The sequence below is a fragment of the Neodiprion virginianus genome, chromosome 1 (genome assembly GCF_021901495.1).
Source record: "Neodiprion virginianus isolate iyNeoVirg1 chromosome 1, iyNeoVirg1.1, whole genome shotgun sequence".
Classification (NCBI taxonomy): Eukaryota; Metazoa; Arthropoda; class Insecta; order Hymenoptera; family Diprionidae; genus Neodiprion; species Neodiprion virginianus.
The window spans coordinates 25,537,152-25,559,942 of NC_060877.1; the positions used below are offsets into that span (position 1 = coordinate 25,537,152).

A 22,791-nucleotide genomic window follows, 5' to 3' on the forward strand; every position below is an offset into this window, starting at 1 on the left:
ATTGAATCGCGTGTAACAAGAATGTACTGTAAGACGATTTGGCAAAACGGAATATGCCGTAGGGGCTCCATGCGGATTGGGTTCAAGTGTGTCAATCACACTATGACTTGAACAAATTTCATTCAATTTGTTGTGAACCGACTGTGTTACATCATCTTAACACAGATACGCAAACGAATCACGTACGTATCTTTGACAGGTAAGGTGAAGGCCGATTCAAAGCGTTGGTAGATGTGTCGGGAAGTTGAAAGAAGTGGTCAAACCAAAAATAATAATACGTGACGTTACAGATGAATCCATAACATCATACGGTGATTCAGTCTTCAATTAAATGCCGATTACTCTACTTATTAATACGATGGTTGTCGTTAATTTCTGTAGCTAATGTCAGAGCTGATCGGTTTCGTGTGTGTAAGCTCTCTTTTCATAGCCAGCACAATGCCGGTCGAGGATGATCGGGAAAGGTTCGATGTAAGCGGGACCAGTTTTAGCCGTGCGTACAACGATTCCTTTTCCGGCTCATGCTTCCATAAAATGATGTTCTCGAGAAAAAGATCAGCCGGAGTCTTTCGAAGCCTGTTGAACTGCAGACGAAAATGGCTGAAGAACGAACGAGAACGGTACTGATTGACAGAAGAAACCTGAAAGACATCGAAGCGATCGTGTAGTGTAGTCTCTATAAACTTTACCAAATAATCCAAGAGATTGACGGGTATGCGAAAATCGTTTCTTAGATCATAAGAAAAGAACAACAAATAATTACACACGTTGGTAGCATCAAAGTCGAACAATTCGAACGGTTCTTCACTAGGCTTGCAAAAAAAAGAAGGTTCGCTGGTTGCTTCACGGGTGAGGCTGAGCTTCGAGACGACGAAAGGTGTCCGTGAAATTAATAAATAAAAAGATTCACCGAGCGTGTGGCATAGTTTCGTCATCTCGAAGATGAGCTGTGCGCAATCTGGTATATTGAGAAAAAGAGATAAGTATGTGAGAAAACATGTACCTGCCTGGCATGCCTCGGTCGTTGGACGCTCGTGTACCTGGAAGACGGATAGGAAACGAAGGTGTAATCGGCAAGACAGAGTTGGCAGGTTGAAGTACCTAGTTAAAGGATTCGTATAAATAACGCTAATTGACACGCAAAGGCAGGATGTATGTCCCAAGCTCTGCATGTGTGTGTTTTGCGATTTACCGCACGGTCAAAGCACGCCGTTAAATCAATTATTACCCCAAGTTGTATAAATTCCGTGTGTTCGATCGACTAGACGCCAGTGCGCATTGTTCCTTGCCCCATGAGACAAGAAATTTAGACTTACGGAACGCACTGAGTGCGCCCGTTACATCTGTGTATGATGAAACAATCTTTAGTGGACGGAATAATTACATGTGTGTAATACATAACCTGTTTTTCAATCACGCGTCTCTGGGCAGACGAATTTCATTCTCTGCAAACCAAAGTGTTAAATGGCGATCTTATGCCGAGCAGAGTAAATGCTAATGGATGAAAATTGTGTGAACAAGTAACGCTTGGTCTGCTTAGGAAATGAGACTCGTTATGTGGGAGTCCGGTCTCCGGCGCATGCACTGAAAACATGTTCCGTTAGGAGACGCAAAGGAAATCATTCACATCGTATCGCAACGGCTGAAACCAGTTTTCACGCTCTCGCCAACGATCAAACGTGTAACCGTCGGCACAAGTTTAAACAGCGCGGCCGGTTTCAACCATCATGCCCCGAAGGTACCGTTTGTGTGCAGTACAAATGATTAAACCCATTAAGCATTCGAGCGGAGGTATCGATCAAGAATAGTTTGATGGGTTGGCTACTTGACAGGGTGATTAAATCCATCTAAAATATGAAGGTACACCTATATATGCACAACACGTCGAATGCGTTTGGAGTTCATGACTCATCGTGTGGACCCATGGATGCTGCGGAGAACAATGGTTTCTTTTCGGTGTTTTTACCGTTCGTACAGCCGGGCGAGTGACCGCACATTGTTTCGGTAGCGGCGGAAAAACGGTGGATAGAACAAATTGAACATGAAATGTATTAACTGGTACAAAGGTGCTGTTGCCTCCTTACTTATTAATAGTCAGGTAATATTTATAGAAAATTAATTGCATACACCTTTGCAGTACCTAAGTGAATTAATATTCCAGACCAGCCTCTGTGGATGGATGTGAAATATTATTGATTATCTAATGACAAAATAAACATTGAAAAAACCGGTAAATATTAGTGTCCGTGTCAACACATAATAATCAGATAAAAATGTACCGTAGATCTAATGAATAATGACGAAGAATTATGATCAGACTGGGAATCTTCGGTTTTGTGAAATGTCGAAGAAATACTGAAATTTGTGACAAGAAAATGGGTGAATTCGAAAAAAAAAACGTTAAACATGGTAGTGTGAACCTCTCATAAGCCATCTACGAAAACGATAAAAACATTCGGTACATTTACTCTTTATTTGTACTCATTCAAATTCATTAGTACGATACGTGTCTCAGAGAGAAATCCCGAGTCAAAATTTAAACACTCGTGTACGCCTGCAAGTCCTACGTTTGGTAGGAAGTAGTAGGACCTGCGGAGGACTAACTCTATATTGAAAAGAGAACCTATTCTAAATCTAAACTTGGCCGATATTTCCGTTTCTTTCACGTTCAGGTTCAAAAGATCCTCTATATCCTTAGGACCTCTACGGGTTCTCAATATCCTCTATATCCTCAAGATCTCTACAGATCCTTTACCGCAGAATGTAAAATTCAATGTGTTTGCACTCGAGAAATAGCGAAATTTTGAAGTCTTGTTTTTTCAACTTCAATGTCAAATGCTCAAAACCTCTGACCATGCACGGTCTGCAAACGAAAGTTGTAAAGAGAAATAAGACCGGTGCAAAAGGCAGAGAAAATAGCGAAACCTCTGATTTCGTGATAAAACAGTATTCGACACTTTCACGACATGCATTGAAAATCAAATGTATCATTGACAAATCGAATTCACTCGTAGTTTCAACTGGGTCAATGCATTTGAAAGCTTAGATACTTGATATCGTATGTATTAGAACTGGTTATAAGTAGTTATAAGTTCGTACGATTAACACTGATGATAAATTGAAAACCTAATCTGCCAATGAAGGTATTAAGCGAGATAATGAGATCCGAGCAGTGCAATTATGGCCTGAAGACAAGTTATCACAGACTTTTCTTTTCTTTTCTTTTCTTTTGATGCGGATCGAAGCCGTTACACACAAGCACACACACGCGCGCTGCTTTATACGGTTAGGCTCGGTGCGTAGGTAGCGATCCGCATAGACGGAGATTCTCGCGAACGGTTGCGATATGCGGTAACCGGTAACAAATTGCGGTAACCGCGGTGTAACGACAGCCAACCAGGTGCCATCCGATGAAAGAAATATAAGAAAGGCTCGAGGGTCGCACGTGCTTCGACATGGGTCCAGATATACGTACAATATTCCGATGTGTTCGAACGCTTGCGCGGACTCTTTTATGGGTTGATATAGGTACCTACTCTTGTCATGCGTACGGTGTCACTAGTTTTAATAGACTGACAAACGGTGAAATGAATAGAGCACACACAGTTGCTTCTGTACAAACATGGCTACTCTTATTTGTCACAACGCCCGATGGCGTGTTCTCCTATTCCCAAATATCTATTCAGTCGGCGGCACGTCGCCCATTTGCATTCGAAACCTGAGACCCCGCCGCGCTGACGAAGGGTCAGAACCTCGGCTTTGTTGAGAGATGTGATTAGGCTCGTTAGAACCCGAATTCGTTTACGTTCGGTGTTCGGCTCTCCGCGACATGCGATGTGAAATTTTTTTCAGTATTTCGGAACGTAAAAACTGAGAAAGCCATGTCGCACCTTCTTACGCCATCGCCGACAGAACAGAACTCAGCGTCATGGGGGTTAAGTAAATTGGTAATATGGAACACGTACTTGGAAGCTGACTAATTTTCTCTAACAACAAGTCAAATACTATTCTTCGCTTACAAGTGGTATAATATTTTAGTAATACCTGCTTAGTGACTGAAAATACCTGACAATAATATACCGAGCACTGTTTGTTCGTCGTTAATTGCGAGATTCGAAGATTCAGTTAAGCCTGCCTGCCGGCATTGCGGAAAGAATTGCGCCGTTGCCTAAGAATCTATTGGAAACTAGATTTATCTCTCTTTCTACACACTCTTTCGAACGATCGCTTAAATTAATTGAATCGTTCAATTTGTGCATATTTCTACACGACTTCAAAGTTTTACCGCGTGTTACAGGCATCAACTAATCGATCCGGGTTTCACCTCGTAAATATCAACGGCGTGTGCACAACGTACTTATTTAGAAATTTCCACCACCGTTATCCTTGCCTTTGCACAAATCTACTCCACCTCGCATGTGGTTTCATCGAATCGGGAACGGGAAAACAATCGTTTTACCTCTTCCCAAGTTCCATTTTCGTGAGGGAATTTGGAACTCTGTAAGAATTATAAAATCCACGTGGACGAGTACGTGATCCATGTCTGTTCTCGAATTAACCAAGTCTCGTGAAGCATGCTTGATAAAGAATGTTCGAAACGTGCTGTGGGCATGCGAATTACACTCTTTTGCTGAGCGAAGCAGCTGCCTGTATCTTTATATCAACACGAAATTTTACGGAGCTGCGTGCTTTTTCTTTTACATTATTCGGCACACATATTTGTCAGGTCAATTCATCGCGCAGCCTCGTAAGAATTCGCTTACCTATCAATCGACGACACACTAATTGATGCGTATTAAGATGAATGTTTACGTACTATATGTATATATCCGTGGTGTGCATAGACGAGAACTCTTGAATTTTTGCCACTTCAAAGCCGATACGCCAATACCGAGTGGAAAATAATTCTCTGCTTATTTAGGTAGGAGAAGAAGGAGTTGTATTTATAAATTGTGTATCCTCGCCGCTGGCAGGTCGTATAAATGTTCCGTTACGTCTTACCCAGAATCCCTTAAACGGCAAAAAATTTATTAGCTCAAGCAAATTGTTAACGATGCCGGAATCTGTATATTTTATAACCAGTCATTACTGGTTGCTACTCGTGACTTTTATACAAAACCCGTTGGAACTTGGACTTGATTATTTCCTGTTGACAAACCATTGCAGAACAGATAAATGCACCTTTGCTGTCCCGTAATGGAAAAATGGAATCATTTTAACTTGACAATTCTTTAACTTCAGAGAAGATTTGTAATTTCTTTGCCGATCGATCCTTCTGGGAGATGCTTTCTTGGACATGATGCATCGTCGCATCAGGCAGGCTTCTTTGTGCCGGATGTTGAACCTTGACGTTGTATCTCCGCAATCGTTCGGAGACCTCGAGAACGCGAATGCCTCGACGAAATACCTCGGACGCTTTGTATACACCTTGGCGATTGAAAAATGAGAAGTAAGAATCTCGAGACACGCGACGTTTGTCAGATGTTACGAGTCCAAGGCTCGTCATTAATTCTGGTCAGATTAATCGAAGTCGTACTAATTTTTACCCGCAATGCTGCGTAACAGCGCGAAATCCGATACGTCCAGGATTTTGTGACACATCTGTGAGGATTCCTATCTTATGCAGCTACTTTCGAAGTGAGAAACAAAGAGGATATGTGGTTGCAGGTCGGGTACCCGGGCAGTTAAGTAGCTACCATTAGCCATGGATCTGATGATCGGATGTAACAACCGTTAGTCGAGTAGGGTACATTAATCAAATGTCTTGAGCCTAACCTAGATGTCCCTAGAATGTAATTAATCTAATGCGAATAAATTGTATGGCATACGCCACCTTGCCGATCTCAACGACGTTCCTCACTGGTCTAAATACGCCACTATATAGATACCTTCATTAAATTATACGGCATGTGTGTGTGTTTGCGTGCGTCGGTGGTAACAACATATCATTATATATAACACGTACGTTTTATCTCATGAATTGGTCGAATATAAATTCAAAAGGCAATGTGCGTAGCGTAAATTACAAGCCATGAACTTGCTGCACGACCGGCGTTTCTTTCCGATCGGCATTCACGTGTAGAAACGCAACAGATTGATAATATCTGAGATCACAGATCTCGGATATTGAATCGGGCGATTCAACTCAGACTCGAATGTCGAGACTGTACCGGGTTAATGGCCTTACGCTCACATGTCGGCTATGACTTGCACACACGTACCGTTTTCTTTTAAAATTCAATTACCTTTGGAGTATTACAGAACGCGCTTCCACCCTGTGTTAGAAGCTGAATATACACGTGCAGGGCATGGCATCGCATGAGACAGTGAACTTTTCCCCCTGTGTGTTTGGCCTCTCTCATTTAATTCCCACATCGGATGAGTTATATACCTGAATGTGAGCGGAGTGAAGCAATACTAGTGGCGTGCAGGCTGCCTGACCAATTAGCTCTTCCTTCGAGCCAACTTCTGACAATTGCTTCCGAAAATTTAAATCATAAAATAATGGATAAATTTCATCCGATATATAAGTATCAGTGCAGGGTGCGATTCGCATACGCTGTAATCGATTTCATGAATTCGGTAAAAATTGTAAAACGTATTTACGAACACGTTAAAATTATCCGAAAAATATTCATTGTTCGTCTTTTATTCCGCCTATCATTTCGAATCAGGTGGATGTGGATTTCGGATCATTTATGTTTACATATGCACATTAATTAGATGGAAGTGTATCGCCATTGCTTGCGTGAGATTAGCGTAAAACATGTATCTCTGATTTATCAATATTCTAAAACATTATATTGACTTTGCATGTGACCCTCGTACAGTATTGAATAATTGACATGTCAGCTCTGCATGGTATTTGCCACGCAGTTTGTAAACATTTTTCAAATATTGAGAATGAATAAGCATCGAAATTCAGGAACGCGTGTGGTGCAGGAAATCTTCCAAATTATGCTTACGTAATATATACCGCAACGTTTGAGACTGCACAACGTTGTTTTACCGGCATGAAGGGGCACAAACCTAGCAATGAATTCCGAGTGTAATGATTTCTTGTCGCGCTTGGATGTCGGTGAGTTTTAGCATGTTATAGTCATTAACCTAGAACACGCAACTCGTTCTCCACTGCTAATCATCGTTCAATTCGAAGATATTCATAGCTGGATGCTTTAAGATACTAGATAGTAGTGACCGAATGTATAGAGCGGTCTATCAGCTAGTATTACGGTTACAGATATTGACTCAAGTTTCTGAGATTGTTTAAATGAAAAATAACCCAATAAATTTGTAGAAGGAACGCACAGCCTGAGGTTGTAAAATTTTTTTTCTTCCAAATAGGTTCAAAAGTTCCATTTTGGTATAAAAATAAGCCTGTTCAAATTTGAGCTCTCAGTGTTAACGTTATGAGGTTGCGCATCGCAATTTTCTATGTTCCATAAGAATAACATGGGAAAAATGGTACAGAAAATTCACAGAAAAATTTTCGGAGACAATTTAACACTTTTCAACAAGGTCTGTTATTTTCTGATAAATTCACTCGTTCAGAAGTTATTCAAGGTCATGAATCTACTCTTTCAAAAGTTATTTGAGGTCGTTAAATAACTTTTCAAAATTTAGATTGATCATATAGAAATCAGAAGAAGTAGAAACCATTAAAAAAAATTGTAACACCCTATTGTATAATTTTTACCACAAATTCTACGTATTCCCTAATTTTTCACGCATAGACACCGATGCACCAGCCATTTTAGTCAAGTCACGTACACTTGAACTGTGGAGTCTTTATGCCAGGATTAGAGAAATTCTATGACGGGATTTTACGAAAGCTCATATAATTACCGTCTTATCCGTCCTACAGTAATTAACGGAAGCGGTCGCCAATGTACAGGATGCCATCACACATGAATCTTGATATTTTTGGATCTTAATTAATTACCACCGAACATGTACAAGTGTGCAACAGAATCCCAATCAAGATCTCGGCACTGTGTCGCCTATTATTAAAATACTTCAAGATATCATTATAATTTGTAGCACTCGTAGCGTGTATAAGGGAAAGCCGATGATTCAATGACTTTTATAAAATTGAACAAAAATGAATTGAAACAAGTTTTAATTAAATCAATCGATTTCTAAGTACACACCGATCACTTGTGAGGAGTCAGCCATACATTTTCTTGTCTTTTTGTCACGCAGCTTTCCGATAATCGATCGAACACTCGAGTTCCATGTATCCTCCATTTATATACTATTATTACCTCAATTAGGACCGATTAACCTCCCAAAAGTTCGGAGAAACCTTAGGGTCAAAGTTCCTCTTCAACAAATACGCTCCATGTACTTTTTCGAACAAGTTTTTTTACTCCATAGGTATACCTAACAAAAAAAAAAGATGCCCCATTACTATTCAATCGGCATATATACATCCACGACCCGGAAATTTTTCGACAAACTCCATCGAACAAGCAACTGGGAAAATACGTCATACATTTTAAAATAGATTTCGAGACTCTCAGTTCCTCCAGTTATCGTTAAATACCCGCTTCGCACCGTTTGGGCGGTGACGGGTTTGCCTAACAGTGGTCCGTTTGTTTACTGGCTTAATATTTTGCATACTGCTTCTTTTTTTCCTCTGTATTTTTGTACGCCAATAGCGTGTCCCCGTTTGTTTTCCAAACAGCGAGTAGTCCGCTCTTGCCCATTGTACGTTTAAAAACATGAAACTTGAATTCCTCCGTATTTTGTCAGGCGTCTCACGAATGCAAATTGGGTGGCAAGAATTTGGAATTGGAGTCACGAACCGAGTCGTTGTACGTCAAAAAATAGAACGGCTATCCAGCGGAATTTTTGATTCACCAAAGGTTGCAAGCAGCCGTGCTGCTTCCCGGTATCGGTTCAATCAGTTGCCATATTGCTTTATACACCCACACGTCTGCGGTCGAGGTGTTATTTTCCATTTAAAAAACCGTTTCAACAACCGACTTTGTTCGCATATGAATGGAGAAACACAAAAGTAACGAGTCACATATATTACAGTCACTTTGAATCTAGCTTTCGACAGGTTGAACTTTGCAGCTGCAATAAATGCAAGTACTTGACAGCCAACGGCTCACTCAATAAGTCATTAATCTTTTTCTCATAATATTTCAATGGTCGCCAAATTTGCCAACACGATGACCTACAGCGATTAATATCTGTAATTGGTCTCTTGTTCTCGGTTCTGTAATTAAGCCGATTAAACTCTTCTTCAGCCTCGGCTGACTTTAGCCTCAGGGTACAGAAAGTTCTCTGTTTAAATGTACCAGGCAATATCTTTACGCTTGGAATGTGTACCATAATTCGGATCAGAGGATCAGCACACATTTCTTCAGATCATTTAGAATGATGTTTAGAGCAAGTATTAGGGTCGTATCGCCGTGAGAGTTCGTACAACGGGAGAGCCGAGTCCTTTTTACACTTGATGCCTCCTTTGGCAACGTGAGTGCTTTACAACGCGGTCGTAACCATCAATCTCGAGTCGTAAAGCTGACAATAGAAACCCCATAAAATTATCGGGGTAGCATGCAACTGGCGTTGGTAACCTGAAGTCCCTGGCTGAACCTGCAGGTTGGTCCGGATTCTCGCCCGTATCCCAAGTCGTAACAAATTCCAATCGCTTATTACCACACGAGGGGGCGCCGTATAATCTAAACTCCAGAAGGGAGGGTCAGGATTGCTCTGGCATAAATTACATGGGACTTTCTAGCAGGAGAACATGGATATACAGAGATCAGGCTACGAAGTTTCATATCGAATTCAATTCTGAACTTTTCAAGGATCTATGAACATGCTATAAGCCGTCGCTGAGCAATTGAATTTTTACAACGTTGTACGCGTGCACAAAACCAGGGTTTTAAATGTGTTTCCAACTTCTGATGAGCCATGTGTATGATTGTTTTGACACATTCGGTGATAATTTCAGTGATAAAAACTCGCTGAAATATAATTTTTATCGAGATTCATACTCGTCCGTGACAAGTGAGACCTTGAGAGCACTGCTGTGCTGTGTATGAGCATTCCAATGAAATTTAAGGTCTGGACTTTTGAAGCAGACTAGTGCAAAAAAGCGAAACGAAATAAAAGGGGGAAACAAGCATGTAATGTAGCGCAGGATTGCAAGGATTATCAGGGGTCACGATATGTGCGTATATCGTTGCACGTTACGAGGGAGTGTCTACCTCCCCTATATGCATATTATCGCGTAGACAATGGTCGTCCAGATGATATTAATGTGCGAAGATTTGAACAGGAACTAGATCGATCTGAATATATTCAAATTTCCAGTGTCGACACGAGGTTAAATCGAATTCGACGTAATCTCTGTGTCACCAACGGCATCCGTGCAACAATAAGGTATGCTATTGTTATCTTAATTGGAATTTTAATCCTACGGTTTCATTCCGGTTATGCAAGCTTATTATAAAAATTCTTGGACCCACTGTCACACCTCTGTTCCCATTAACTCGCTGGCTCGGAATGATTTGACTGTACGACAATTGCCAACAGCTAATGTAACTCCTTTGACAACAACCTCCGTCATCGCTTGCATGCTCGAGAATACCAATGTTACGTTACTCCTGCCACACTTGATGCCATAGCCAGGATTGCCATAATTTCCCTCTGCAGCAAGCTTTTCTCTATCGTTAATATACTGCTTCGATGAAAAATTCCGCTGTCGTGCAGGCCTTCTTCAACGATTCTTTGTTCTTTCATTCGTACCGTTCATGAGGCTTTGCGAATGTAATTTTCGGATTACACTTGAAGAAATTTATGACCTAATCCTATGGTGTCCAGTTGCTGTTCTTTCTATTGTCTGATCCACTCGACCTTACCACCAAGAGCTGATTGTGTTCCCGAGAAGCTCAAACTTCTTTACCATTATTATTTCGATTTCACTTGGTGGTCATAAGTAGGCTTGCGTTTGAAAGATATAATCACTCAGTTCTATAACAGTTGGGATGACCCATTTACACAATGTCAAAAGTCGGGCTAACAAGAAACACAAAAACTTGGCGCATCAATTACGCGGGCATAAAAGTTCTCGCTAAAAAGCAAACGGAACCTTCACCACCAGATCTATCGACTACTCGCTTTTTACTACCCAGTTTGAACGCCGAATTACCGGGTCAACAAGTGGGTTGATCTTGCCGTACTGTACAAAGCCGTGAATAATCGCATTTGACCCAATTCCTTTGGTAGCCTCATCCAACCTCGCCTCACCTAGTGGCAAAATGATGTGAAAAATTCTCGAAGCACGTCCCGACCCGAATCTGGGTATCACTAACTCGTGAAGAGTCCCAAGATGTGACGATATTCCAGAGCATTTGTGGGTTACAATGAGATAGCAACCATGCAATGTGGTAGTTGCGGCCTAACTACATGTTTCATTACCCCAGGTCCAAGCGCCTTACTCGGGAGACGTGATATTGGAGCCAACGTTGAAGGTATGTGTATGAAACGCTGAAAGCCGTTGTCGCCTCGAGTCACGCAACAAAAGTAAAAAGACTATTAATTACAACGTGGTGATTGTTAATGGTCGATTCAAGCATTGAAGGTTAACGACCGTGCTACGGAATCTCCGTCCATTACATCGCGCGTACATTAATACGGACATGTATATGTATTGGCAAGAAATCCGGTATTCGAAGTGCCGCTTGATTGATTTCTTTATGGGGATTGATGTCGGACCATTGAACGGCTACGTACATCCATACCCATCCGCCCACGTTAACATTAACTAGCACGAAAACTATGCCAACGATGATAGAATTTTTTAAGGCTCTTATTTGCGCTACATTATATGTTCACATTGTATTAATCGGTCAATACGATGGCAACGTTGTACTTCCACAGAATGATACGATTGCGTGGACCAATTTATTGACCTTCGTAAGTCTGTCGACATATCGATTCAATTCAATCGATTCAATTAAAGTATGTTTGCAACGGCTAGTCAAATGGAAAAGAAGCAAAATAATGAAAAGGCGGAGCATTGGATCGAATCAATTTGAAATTAATTGGTTGAAATAATTCTATTCGATTGTACTACGCAATTTTCTAACGAAATAAAGTGTACTCGAATCGAATGCACGAATGGATTACTTGGTCCCGCGTACAGTAGTCAATATGGTCAGTGGGCTAACCGTTAGTGAATTATTGATCATATCGATTATGAGTTATACTTATCTGAACCATGATACATGGTTGCGATTACTAGAGTGTGTTTCATCCAAACACGAATATAATTGGTGTTCGAAGATTCTAGTTAGCAGGCGGGAAATCATACAAGGTAGTTACACCGTCCAGTCATTCCATTTCTTAGATGAAACGTAGCTACACATAGAGCACTTTTTTGCTGTAATCTGATACCACAATACCTGGGTATACTTTTAAAAGTTGCACGGATATGCGGAGATTATTGATCAGCCATGTCAAAGGTAATGAAATAAAATTATACATACCTTAGTTGAATTAGTATACGATTGCAGATATTCGGGTCACGCTAAGTCCCATTATGTGTTTGCCCAGTTACTTTTACAAGAAAACCATGACGACCTTGTTACCTTTACGCGTCCGTGCGAAAGGCGCGTGCTGGATTTGACCAGTGGCGCAGCAAGTTATTGGCACTTGTTGTTCAAGTATCAAAGGAAAGTGAAATACTTGTTACAATGCTGCATTAAATCGCGTATCCGACACCGGTAGACTAGCGTTTCTTGAGATTACCTCTCGGCTCATCAGGGCCTCTTTAATAACATCAAAGACACTTGAGCGCTGATCGTGGGTGCTGTCAAAAGTTGACGTCTACAGTGGGGATTCATACCGTTGTTCAATTCATATTCCCTTTATCTCGACCAAGAGAAATTATTTATAATTAATCGTGAATTCCCAATCAATCATATTGTTTTGTTAACAAAACTTGACCCGTTGGAAATATGTAGGTTAGGTATATTTGCACGCAATCGGAAGTTCAATAACAAGTGAATTTGCCCGACGCATTAATACCGAGATGAATATGTTGGACGACATCGTGATCTCCAATGCAAAAACGTGTATCCAGTAAATTGTCGAGTAAAGAAAAAAAAACAGATTTTCAACTAAACCAGCGGAACCATTAGGTGCTTGGTAATTATCAAAAATAAGCGTACGCTTCACCTGGGTTTATTTACACACTTACCAATACATTCATATTCTGAATCACACACGTGCATGGGTGATAGGTGACTTGAGAAGCTACAAATTAGCCTGCTCTTAGCCATTGACCCATTTTCGGCCAAACGGTCGATTGGCCTGCAGAACAAACTATCTTCTTCGTTCTTTCCACTTCAGAAGTCACCCGTGCATGAGAATATTATTTTTCACTTTCTATTTTTTCAAGCTAAAGTATGAAGAACTTCGATTTGTCGCTGAAGTCCACCGTTTTTCAACTGCGCAATACCTCTTCGCTCATTTTATACTCACTGAACAAAGGTACAAACAGAATGGACTTCTTTCACAATCAGATGCTGTTGACCAGTGTATCGCGAAATCTTTTAGCTCGACTAGTTTACCGTTAGGAGTTTCTGCCATGGTTAAGCCTGGGATCTTTTATCGCATAACGCTCATCTCGCCTATGGGACATTGTACTCGTATTTTTCCGAGTATCTTGAGACGATTTTGGAGTTCCCGCTGACGCCCATGTCGTTTCCGGTGCCTTAATTCGTGCATATCTTCGACGCGAAGAAAGTAAGCGAACTATAATAAGGATCAACGACATGGTATAGTGAATTTTTGTCCGAATATCTGTAGATCTTCTCGTGACGACTTTTGGCAATCTCTTCTTTTACGAAGTGAAATTTCATGTGTCCCTGACAAATTTTTCAAACCACAGTGATGAACACACTGCGCGTTGTTTCCTCGCATTCAAAGGCGAATGGAAGAATAATGAAGTGTCCTATGAAACTTGGAATGTTCTCGTTGCGTTACGAGACAATCTTGCTCTAAAAAACAATGTGCCTTTCTTAGAAACTGCAAGGCCTAGATATATAGTAATTTCAAACCCCCCCGTTCGCTATTTTATAATTATAATTAATGGGTAATTATCTCTATCTCGTGCACCGATCGGTGATCTATCTATCAGAGATTGCAATTATTTCGTTGCGACTAACGTTTAATCTAACCACAGATCTCTGATATCTCTTTGTAATTTCTATACTTTTCTCGACTGCGGAACACCGACATCGATCGCTCTTTCCCGCAACGCTATGCTCTTTCCATCTCTCGACTAGACATTAGGCTGTCCTTCTCTCCTCGTAAAAATCTCGCAGCCCACCGCAATTTCACCTTACCTCGAGGCCCAACTCCGCGGACGGAGTTCAAACGCTATATTTAATCAATAAATCATCACGCCGTGTTATTCCCATGTGACGCTTGAATAATGGTCAAACAGTGACGAAAATTAAAAATGAGTAGCTACCACATTGAGCCGCGAGAATGCTAATTGTTATTAAACTTTGTCGAATCGTTTAAATTACAATTCAATCTGAGTTATTGCCAGTCATACGGTTCTGTCCAAAATTGATCTCTATCCTCGAGTAGAAATTTAGACCCTTGTTTACGCCTGCAAGTTCTACGTATGGTAGGACGTAGTAGGACCTGTGAAGGACTAACTCTATATTGAAAGAGAAAACCTATTCTAGACCTAAACTTGGCCGATATTTTCGCACCTTCCACGTTCAGGTTCAAAGTAGGACATCTATAAAACCTCTACAAGTCCTCAACATCCTCTATATCATCAAGACCTCTACAGGTCCTTTACCATAGAATGTACAATTCCAGTCATTGAATATTAAGATTAATACTTGAATTTGATTTCGATATTTAGATTGATCGACATGTGAGTAGGGATTCCGAATTCAAGTCTTAATCATCATATTTAATGACGGAGAATAGCCGAGTCACTCATATTTTCGTGGATGTGAAAATCATCTCTAAATCAATAGCGATGAATTATAGACACAATTATTGATGGTAAAAACTATACGGAAGATTTATTCACATAAATTTAGGATTATTACATAGCGTACTAGAATACGTTATACTAGGACGTTAAGGTCCAAAAGAGGTCCAACTATGAGAAAGATAGGTCTCTCAAGGTTCTGAGTAGGTCGTGATGACCAAAAAGTACTAAATAAGATTCTGCTTAGTACCTGCAGGCTTATGGCAGAGTCTAAATATCAACTCGGGTCCACGGTTTAAACATCAAACAACATCAAGCTGTACATGAGCAACGGATCTTAATAGAAAGGGATTCGTTGTTTTGCCGAAACTCTTTTAATTCTTTTTTCTGACGGTTTTCCACTCTTTGGTCTACGTAAAGTTGCAGTTCAATTATATTCAGCACGGTTCGAGAAAGAATGTCAAGTCATAACTACGATGTCACGAAAAGAAATACTTTCTAATTGCAATCACGATGTATTGCTGGGTCATCATTCTGGACGTAGGACCAGGCTTAGGGCGAACATTTTGGTTGACGGCTGTAGACACGTGGGAATGTGACGCACGTCTCGATCTTAATTTGAAGGTCACCAACATCTCGTATCCCGCCGTAATATGATTTCCGGATACCTCTCTCCGCGTCATCCAACTATAAGTATTGACTTTTGACAGGCCACCAGCTATTCGCAATGATCGTTATTGATTGTCTCTGCAGGTTGCAATTAATAAGGCACAATAACAAGACGATATATCAACGTTGGTGTTAAATTGGATAAGAAAAAAGAAGAGGATCCTTATTTGATTCCCTCTTAGTCTCGCGCTGGACGCTGGTCAAAGACCACTTCTTCCAATTACACACATTGTGCCTCGAATGCGAATGTGTCTCTCCTGCACGGTCTCTTCGAACGGATTTTACTCCGGTTCACAAAGGTTCGTAACAATTACGATTCCAATTAGATAAAGAGGCAAGGCCTGACGCGGCAACCGTGACGACCCATCTAAAGACAGAGCTCGCATGCCTCTAATCGGCTCGGAACAGGAGCCGCGGTTTCATGAGGTAAAACGCGGATAATCACATACCCACGGAAGTCGATACCTGCGCCGCACCGCGAAATTCTTTCGAGGTTACAATCACGGCGTGCACCAGGCGCAATACGAAAAGGGAGGAAAACGAGTGGAAAAACGGTAACGCGTAGCAGCACTCTATCCGGGCGCTTGAAAATTAGATCGGTCAGCTCTGGATTGCATCGGTGCAGGGCTAGCATTAGAACGGTTATGATTGCCTTGAATGGAGGGCTCGATGTGTGGTAACGATGAACATATAGAATTACGCTCGGTATGGGTCTGCCTGAGTTTACCTGGACTTATCCTTAGCCTACCTCGGATTATCCGGGTCCACCTGGGTCCAGTAAGCGCTCGTTCTCCGTCGCGCGCTACTCCCGTAAGAACAATATCGCTTTCTCAATTACAGTTCACCTCACGGTTCAACTTCCAACAGAAGCAGCGATCGCCCAAGCTTCGGGTACCGGACCAATAAATTTCATTCCACTTCATCGTACTCCATCAGTTGAACACGCGATCGGTATTGAAATCCGGAATCTGCTTCGATTGTTTCTGAGTTCCACCTGTTTATCTCGCACTTTACGACTACGGATTATCATTTCATCCCTTATTCAGCATTCAGGGAATTGTAAACCTGTACTTACAGCCAGTGATCGGTACTGTTTTTCAATACCGATCCGTCAACTTTTAACGATCCTGCTTCACTCGTATCTGACATATCCACGGCTACTACGATAGAGCTAATTAGCGATCGCCGAAAGAACAAGCATACCGTGAATACCGATCGCCTGTAAATGGACCTACTAGGAGCTGGGGAGGAAGTTGAAACAGCCCTTCGTGGGAAGGAGGGCCGGAGGGAGGGCTGGAGGCCCGTAATCGCTTTTAACGTGTACCTGGATGAAACTCTTCGACGAGATACAACCCTGGCCACCATGACAGCTGGGACACGCTGATAGATTGATGGCACGATTATGGCCTCCATTGAACTGCCAGTTATCCGCTTACGAGCTTCTAAAGAGCAAAGATCAAAGCGAATGATTTATCCTGTCCGCGTGACTGCCCCAACGACTGTATGCCCAGCTATAAGCGTGCTTGTGCCTTCTGTAAGCTTCGTCGTGTTCCGGACTGCAGAAGGACGAAATGATTGAGATATCCACGTGATTCTATTGCTCGCATATACATATGTCACCATACTCGCGACATTGGAGTTCTGCCGGGTATGTATCAGAGTGATTAGAGGGGAATTTTCTTGTTGGGAATAAATCATTTACACTGATTGAGAACAACTTGTAGCAGACAAAGGATCCGAGAACCCGGAATTTTAGGGAATGCATCTGACATTAATAGAGCAAGGCCTTACATCAAGTAACGCTTCAGATTTCTTTTGTTTGGCCTTTTGATACTGAAGGAGTCAAGAGTTGTATATTTTGGTAGCCATCTTATTCAGTTTAACCAGCATTTTAGTGATCCTTTTAGTAAAACTACTCCACTCTGACGACCATTTTGTTCCACCCTATTCGTCAGTTCCTCCCTACGTATTCAAACGAACTTCGGAATCCTTCCAACCCCCGATGAATCTGGCTTTAACGACGCCCAGCAGACGCTTATTTGTGCGTCAAGGACCGTCACTGTGCCAGTTCCACGACTCCGTCACGATCGTCATATCCGAAGTGCAGAAGAGTCGGGATCGGCATCCCCGATCACTGCTACTAGCCCAGTAACCTTTATGGGTTTCCTTTTGTGTGACGAGATGTTCGATTAGACGGGCTTATATAAGCTCAGGGGGTGTTTTGCCACTGTTTACAGCTCCGCCTACCCACAGCTTGGTCCCCTGTTTCGTTACTATCGGCCAAGTACCCTTGGAACTTTCAACTACCATTCGATGCTACCCTAATACAGTTGGCAAAGTTTATTTTGTCCGTCCTAACAGTTTCGTGAGGGATTTTGTAACCTGGATATAGTCCTCGTATCTGAACAGGACTTTCTTTGTCTGTGTCACGGTAGGCTTTTTCGGCTGTTGGAATCTTTGCCCTGCCCATATTCGCACACTAGCCTAATAGGTGTGGAGGTGTTTTTGATTCAAGTATCGTTTTTTTCTATTCATCACCTACTCATCAGTGAAATCCTTAGGATTGTCAAATACTGCTGCAAGTAGAAGCAGAGGAACACTATTTCTAATTCTGCCGAGTGTGAAATTCGCGAATTCGTTCGCGAGCCTGTATATATTGTCAGCCCGTGCTAGATGATGCTACCCTAGTAAAGATTATGGAGTTTCTATTGTTCTTTCTGACAACTTGATTAGTGACTGAGTGATGCGACTACACTCTTGACGACCTCCTGCTCTCTAAAACGCCTGCTGGACCAATCCGCGTCGTGCAGAGTATTGACCGTCAGCTATCCTCGCTGCAACCCCCCATCTTACTGATACTAGCCTAGTACAGTCAACAGAGTCACCTTTGTCAAGATCGACGGGTTGATTGACAAGACAGCCAGCTCGGCTCCCCTGTCAGCAAGTTGGGTGCTAGGCGTTTGATCGCAGAAGCAAGTCGATACAAGGAGTTCACCAGCGACAAATGATAGAATAAATCTGTTCGTGTAAAATTATCGGAATCTTGAGAGGTTAGTGATATTACCCACCGATTAGATTTTCTTTGAATTAGATCCTTTTGCAAGGTTTTCACGACCTAGATTAGACAAGGAGAGAGGATAACGCCATTTTTGCTACTAAAAAATTAATTTCTCGTTTATTCTGCTACCCTGTTCACCTTTTTCGCATTCCTATTCCGTTCCTAATCCCCTGGGTAAACGGTCTGATCTTTGGACGAACGAATGACTCTCATGAATCAGTTGGGATTGACCGGGTACAAAAGAGAAACGACGTGCAAAGCGAAAGGGCTTCAGGAGGTAGAAGCAGGTGGATGAGAAAAGGAAAAGTGCGAAAGCAGAGTGTTTGAGGAAGTTATCTCACGGTTCAATAGGCGATCATAATGTCCACAAAGGCATCGGCCACAAGTATGTTCGAGGCAAACGGATGCGCCCGGAAACGACGACCGGCACGCCAAGCGCCTAGGGCATCATAAGAAAGTGTCGTCACTCGGGGATTCATCCGGACCCTGACGATTTCAACGTCATTCTATGCGCGTGAGGTCACGTTTCAACATCTGCTCAATGGGATGCAGTCCTGCTACGTTTACGATGCTAGTGACGCAGCCGCGTGGGCGTGTACAATTTGTCTTTACGGGATAATTATTAACCGCGGCAAACGGCATTTGTGTACGTACGTATATACTCCCTCTTGTTTCTTTCATACCTGTCGCTGGTTATATTCTCCTGGTAACCTCGCGATGCGTTCTGCACCAGCTGATTTATGACCGGCCGTAGCGAGTCGGGGAACTCAACCGAATGAAGGCTGTGACGCTTTGTTAGGCTGTTTATTTATTTCTACGTTTCTTATCCGTGCATCTTTCTCTTATTCTCAATTCGAAAAAAAATTCAGTTTTCGGTCAATTGGTTTAAGACTTGGACCAGGAATGCAAAAAATCGCTACTTTCCAAAATACATTGAATGTTTATTGACATATCTCAGTATCAGCATTTTGTTTTTTTGTTTTGTTTTTTAAATACGTGAATTGAAACAGAATGTGTGGGAATCGGTAATGACTTTAGTTTTCCATTTCAACTCGTTGTTTGTTTTTACGAAAGTATGCAACTTTCGACATGATTACAAAGTCCTCTTCGTCTTGTTTTTTGAACACCCTCTGTACTTTTTTGTTGGTCATTGTCGTCTTCGGTGAAAAAACAGTTGGTTCGATAAACCGAAAATTTTGAGTCGTTAAGGAGTGCGTCAGCAGCGTCAATATCCGCTCGTATTTCCGCAATTAGATCATCTACAAAGAATGATATTATTCTAGATTTTTGCCACTGTTCATTTTCAGAATCGTTAGCTTGGAAGCGTTGTAAAACGTTAGCGTTTCTGAATAAGGGAAAAATTTGGTGCATTTACCAACAGAGTTAAATTTTTTTTCGGGCCTTAGATAACCAAGCATTACAACTCTTAATTCTGCTCCGTAAAAGTCGTCTTGAAAATTGTGCATTATGTGTGTCTCCTGAAAAAACAAAAATGTAGAGACATAGGAAGAAATTTTTATGAATACAGTCCATTAATTAGAGCTGAATTATTACAATTATAGTAAAAATCTTGTACGATATTGTTTACAGAAAGAAAATAGCGACAAGAAAAAAAGATGCACTTTCATTTGCCATAATCAAATGGGGAAAAAAATAATCAAGAACGGTAATCATTTGGTTAGATCGTTTCAGTAATTGTCCGATACAACACGCCGCAATTTACCCATCGCAAACTCACGTGTTTCTCATCTTTATAAATAAATGATATATCGTAATTTGGTCCGAGAATTGTCATGATCTAAACACGAATACAGAAAATAATTAAGGTCAACGGTACTGTCTGCAGATCGTTGATGAGAAAAAATTTTGATGTTGAGTTGAAGAAGGTCAGATACTTTCATTCGAATACAGCCGCGGGCTAGTCGAAAGTATCCGCTGATGAGACAACGATATTTTGACAGAGGTCCAAATCCGATCGTGCCTAAGTAGCCAACAGAAACAAAATTATTCCTCTTACACGCGGCAAGAACGAAGCTTTTCGAATTTTGATTAATCACGATCGTCGGACAAAGGTTTAAATAATTTTGTATCCCTGTACCCGATTATCGGAGGATAAAGACGCGAATCAGATACGGCAGTACGATCAATACGGATTAACGGAACATCAATTTATCACGAGGACAGCACAAACGTAAACTTCGGTTTATAATTTCCGCATTGCAAAGAACTCGTAGTCGCATAAGTTCAGATACACCCCATACGTACCATCGTCTTCTGACTATTTTCGTAAAAAGGATTCCAGCCTATGCTCATCACCATCTTATGAACTTCCTCCTTATTGACAGATGCGAATCCGCAATAGACACCGGTGGCAATTTCCTTAGGCAAATTTTGCACTACTTCGTCCGGATAGTTTGCTGTTGATAATTTACCAGATTTAAGCATTCTCACGAACTTATTTTCCACCGTTATTTAACACATAAGAAGAACACTTCCGGCTAGCCATTTCATGCTATCCACAACGTTGGTTCTCGAAGTGCACATTTTCTACGCGATTTATCTTCTTTTGTATTAGAACGAACGTGCACTAAATCAAATCGTACCCGACAGAAGAATTACACCCGCAACGCGGTGCTTCAGGTATAATATGCAAGTAAAGCTATAAAATTAGAAGATGGAAGATCGGACGTTACGTGAACAGTTTCGAATAATACGTTAACCTGTTGGGATTCTTAATTCTCTGGAACCTCGGCCGAAGCCTTTCACTATTGGGCCAACTGCGAAATGTGGTAAACCGGCTTGAAACATGCTCTTCTCTGCGCTGTAACTACTATCGTTATTGAATGAAGATGGCCAATGCAATAATCGCAAACACGTACATACCGTCGCTCAGTTGCGTAACGTGACGCGCTAGATTACACCTTCAAATCATCGATTAGATACAATAAATAAATTCAGCTTCACACACAACTCATCAATAAGATAACACCGATCAAGTTTCTAATCGGCAGACTAATCTGTGAACCGTGTGTTTTCCGTCAGAGAAGATAGTCGGATACTCTCGAAGTTGATACCGTGATTGAAAAAAAAAATAAACTAAGGGACCAAACGAATGTTCTGGAAACGCCGTATAACGTCTCTCCGAGACACCAACTCGAGGCTCATATTGTCCTAGTGAATTTATGCTCGAGTTATTCGCACCCTCGAAGCGTTACCTCGACTGGTTTTCATTTCATCCGCGTCTATTTCAGAATTTTACTGCTTGATACCGCAGCATTCGAAGGCCATCTACTGGTAATTTCTTTGGTATCTACTTGCCACATGCACCGCACAGTGCAAGATCGCCGATACGCATTAACGTAGGATACGTTTCAAAATTTCATGGCAATCTCTTCGGACGAAGGTAATCTTCGGAGGATTTATCGCTTCTCCAACTTCTTGCTAAGTGTAGACGATGCACAACCAACCGTGGCTAGACACACCGAAGCGCATGATTTGGTCGTTGAATGAACATTTTTTTTTAAATTTCACTAGGTCCGTCACATAGAACGACGAAAAATAATTGACACGTATTTTTTCTTTTTTTAAATCAATGTTTATTCACAAAGATACAGCCAGTTGAATTTGCGTGACGTCATAACGTTCACATTGTAGCATAAATATATTTATGCACATTGTGAAGTCACGCGTCAATTTCAAACTGCTTTATCATTGTTAAGGAACATTGGATTGAAAAAAAAAAATAACAATAATGCGTTTCAATTTTTGCGACGTTTTATCTGACGTATCTAATGGAATTTTTGATTCAACGACCTAACTGGTGCTCTTTCCGCAATTAATCAATGGGAGCGAAGTCGGACCGTCCGCTGTCTTTCCAAAGTATAATTTTATGCAAAGAAATGTTATGCACCGCGCCAAGCCGGTGCGGGTAATGCAGGTAAAAAGTGCAATTACAAAGACAGTCTCGCATTTAATATTCGTCTCTGATCGCGACCCGGATGACCTCGAAATGTCGTCCAAGGTCGAAAAATTGACGGTCAAACACGACGATTGCAGCGGTTAATGCAATGCGTCTGCGGGGCAA

The 22,791-nt window shown here is 41.4% G+C and overlaps 1 protein-coding gene across 1 annotated transcript; it reads right to left on the reverse strand.

Moving 5' to 3' along the window:
- Positions 1-19,655: 19,655 nt before the first annotated feature.
- Positions 19,656-21,567, reverse strand: LOC124302034 (putative riboflavin kinase). The gene is made up of 4 exons (XM_046757820.1): positions 21,428-21,567; positions 20,973-21,124; positions 20,083-20,185; positions 19,656-19,966 (listed from the first exon to the last, which is right to left on the reverse strand). Exons 1-4 carry the CDS (start codon positions 21,513-21,515, stop codon positions 19,773-19,775), a joined length of 537 nt encoding a protein of 178 aa, XP_046613776.1. The 5' UTR covers positions 21,516-21,567; the 3' UTR covers positions 19,656-19,772.
- Positions 21,568-22,791: the final 1,224 nt, after the last annotated feature.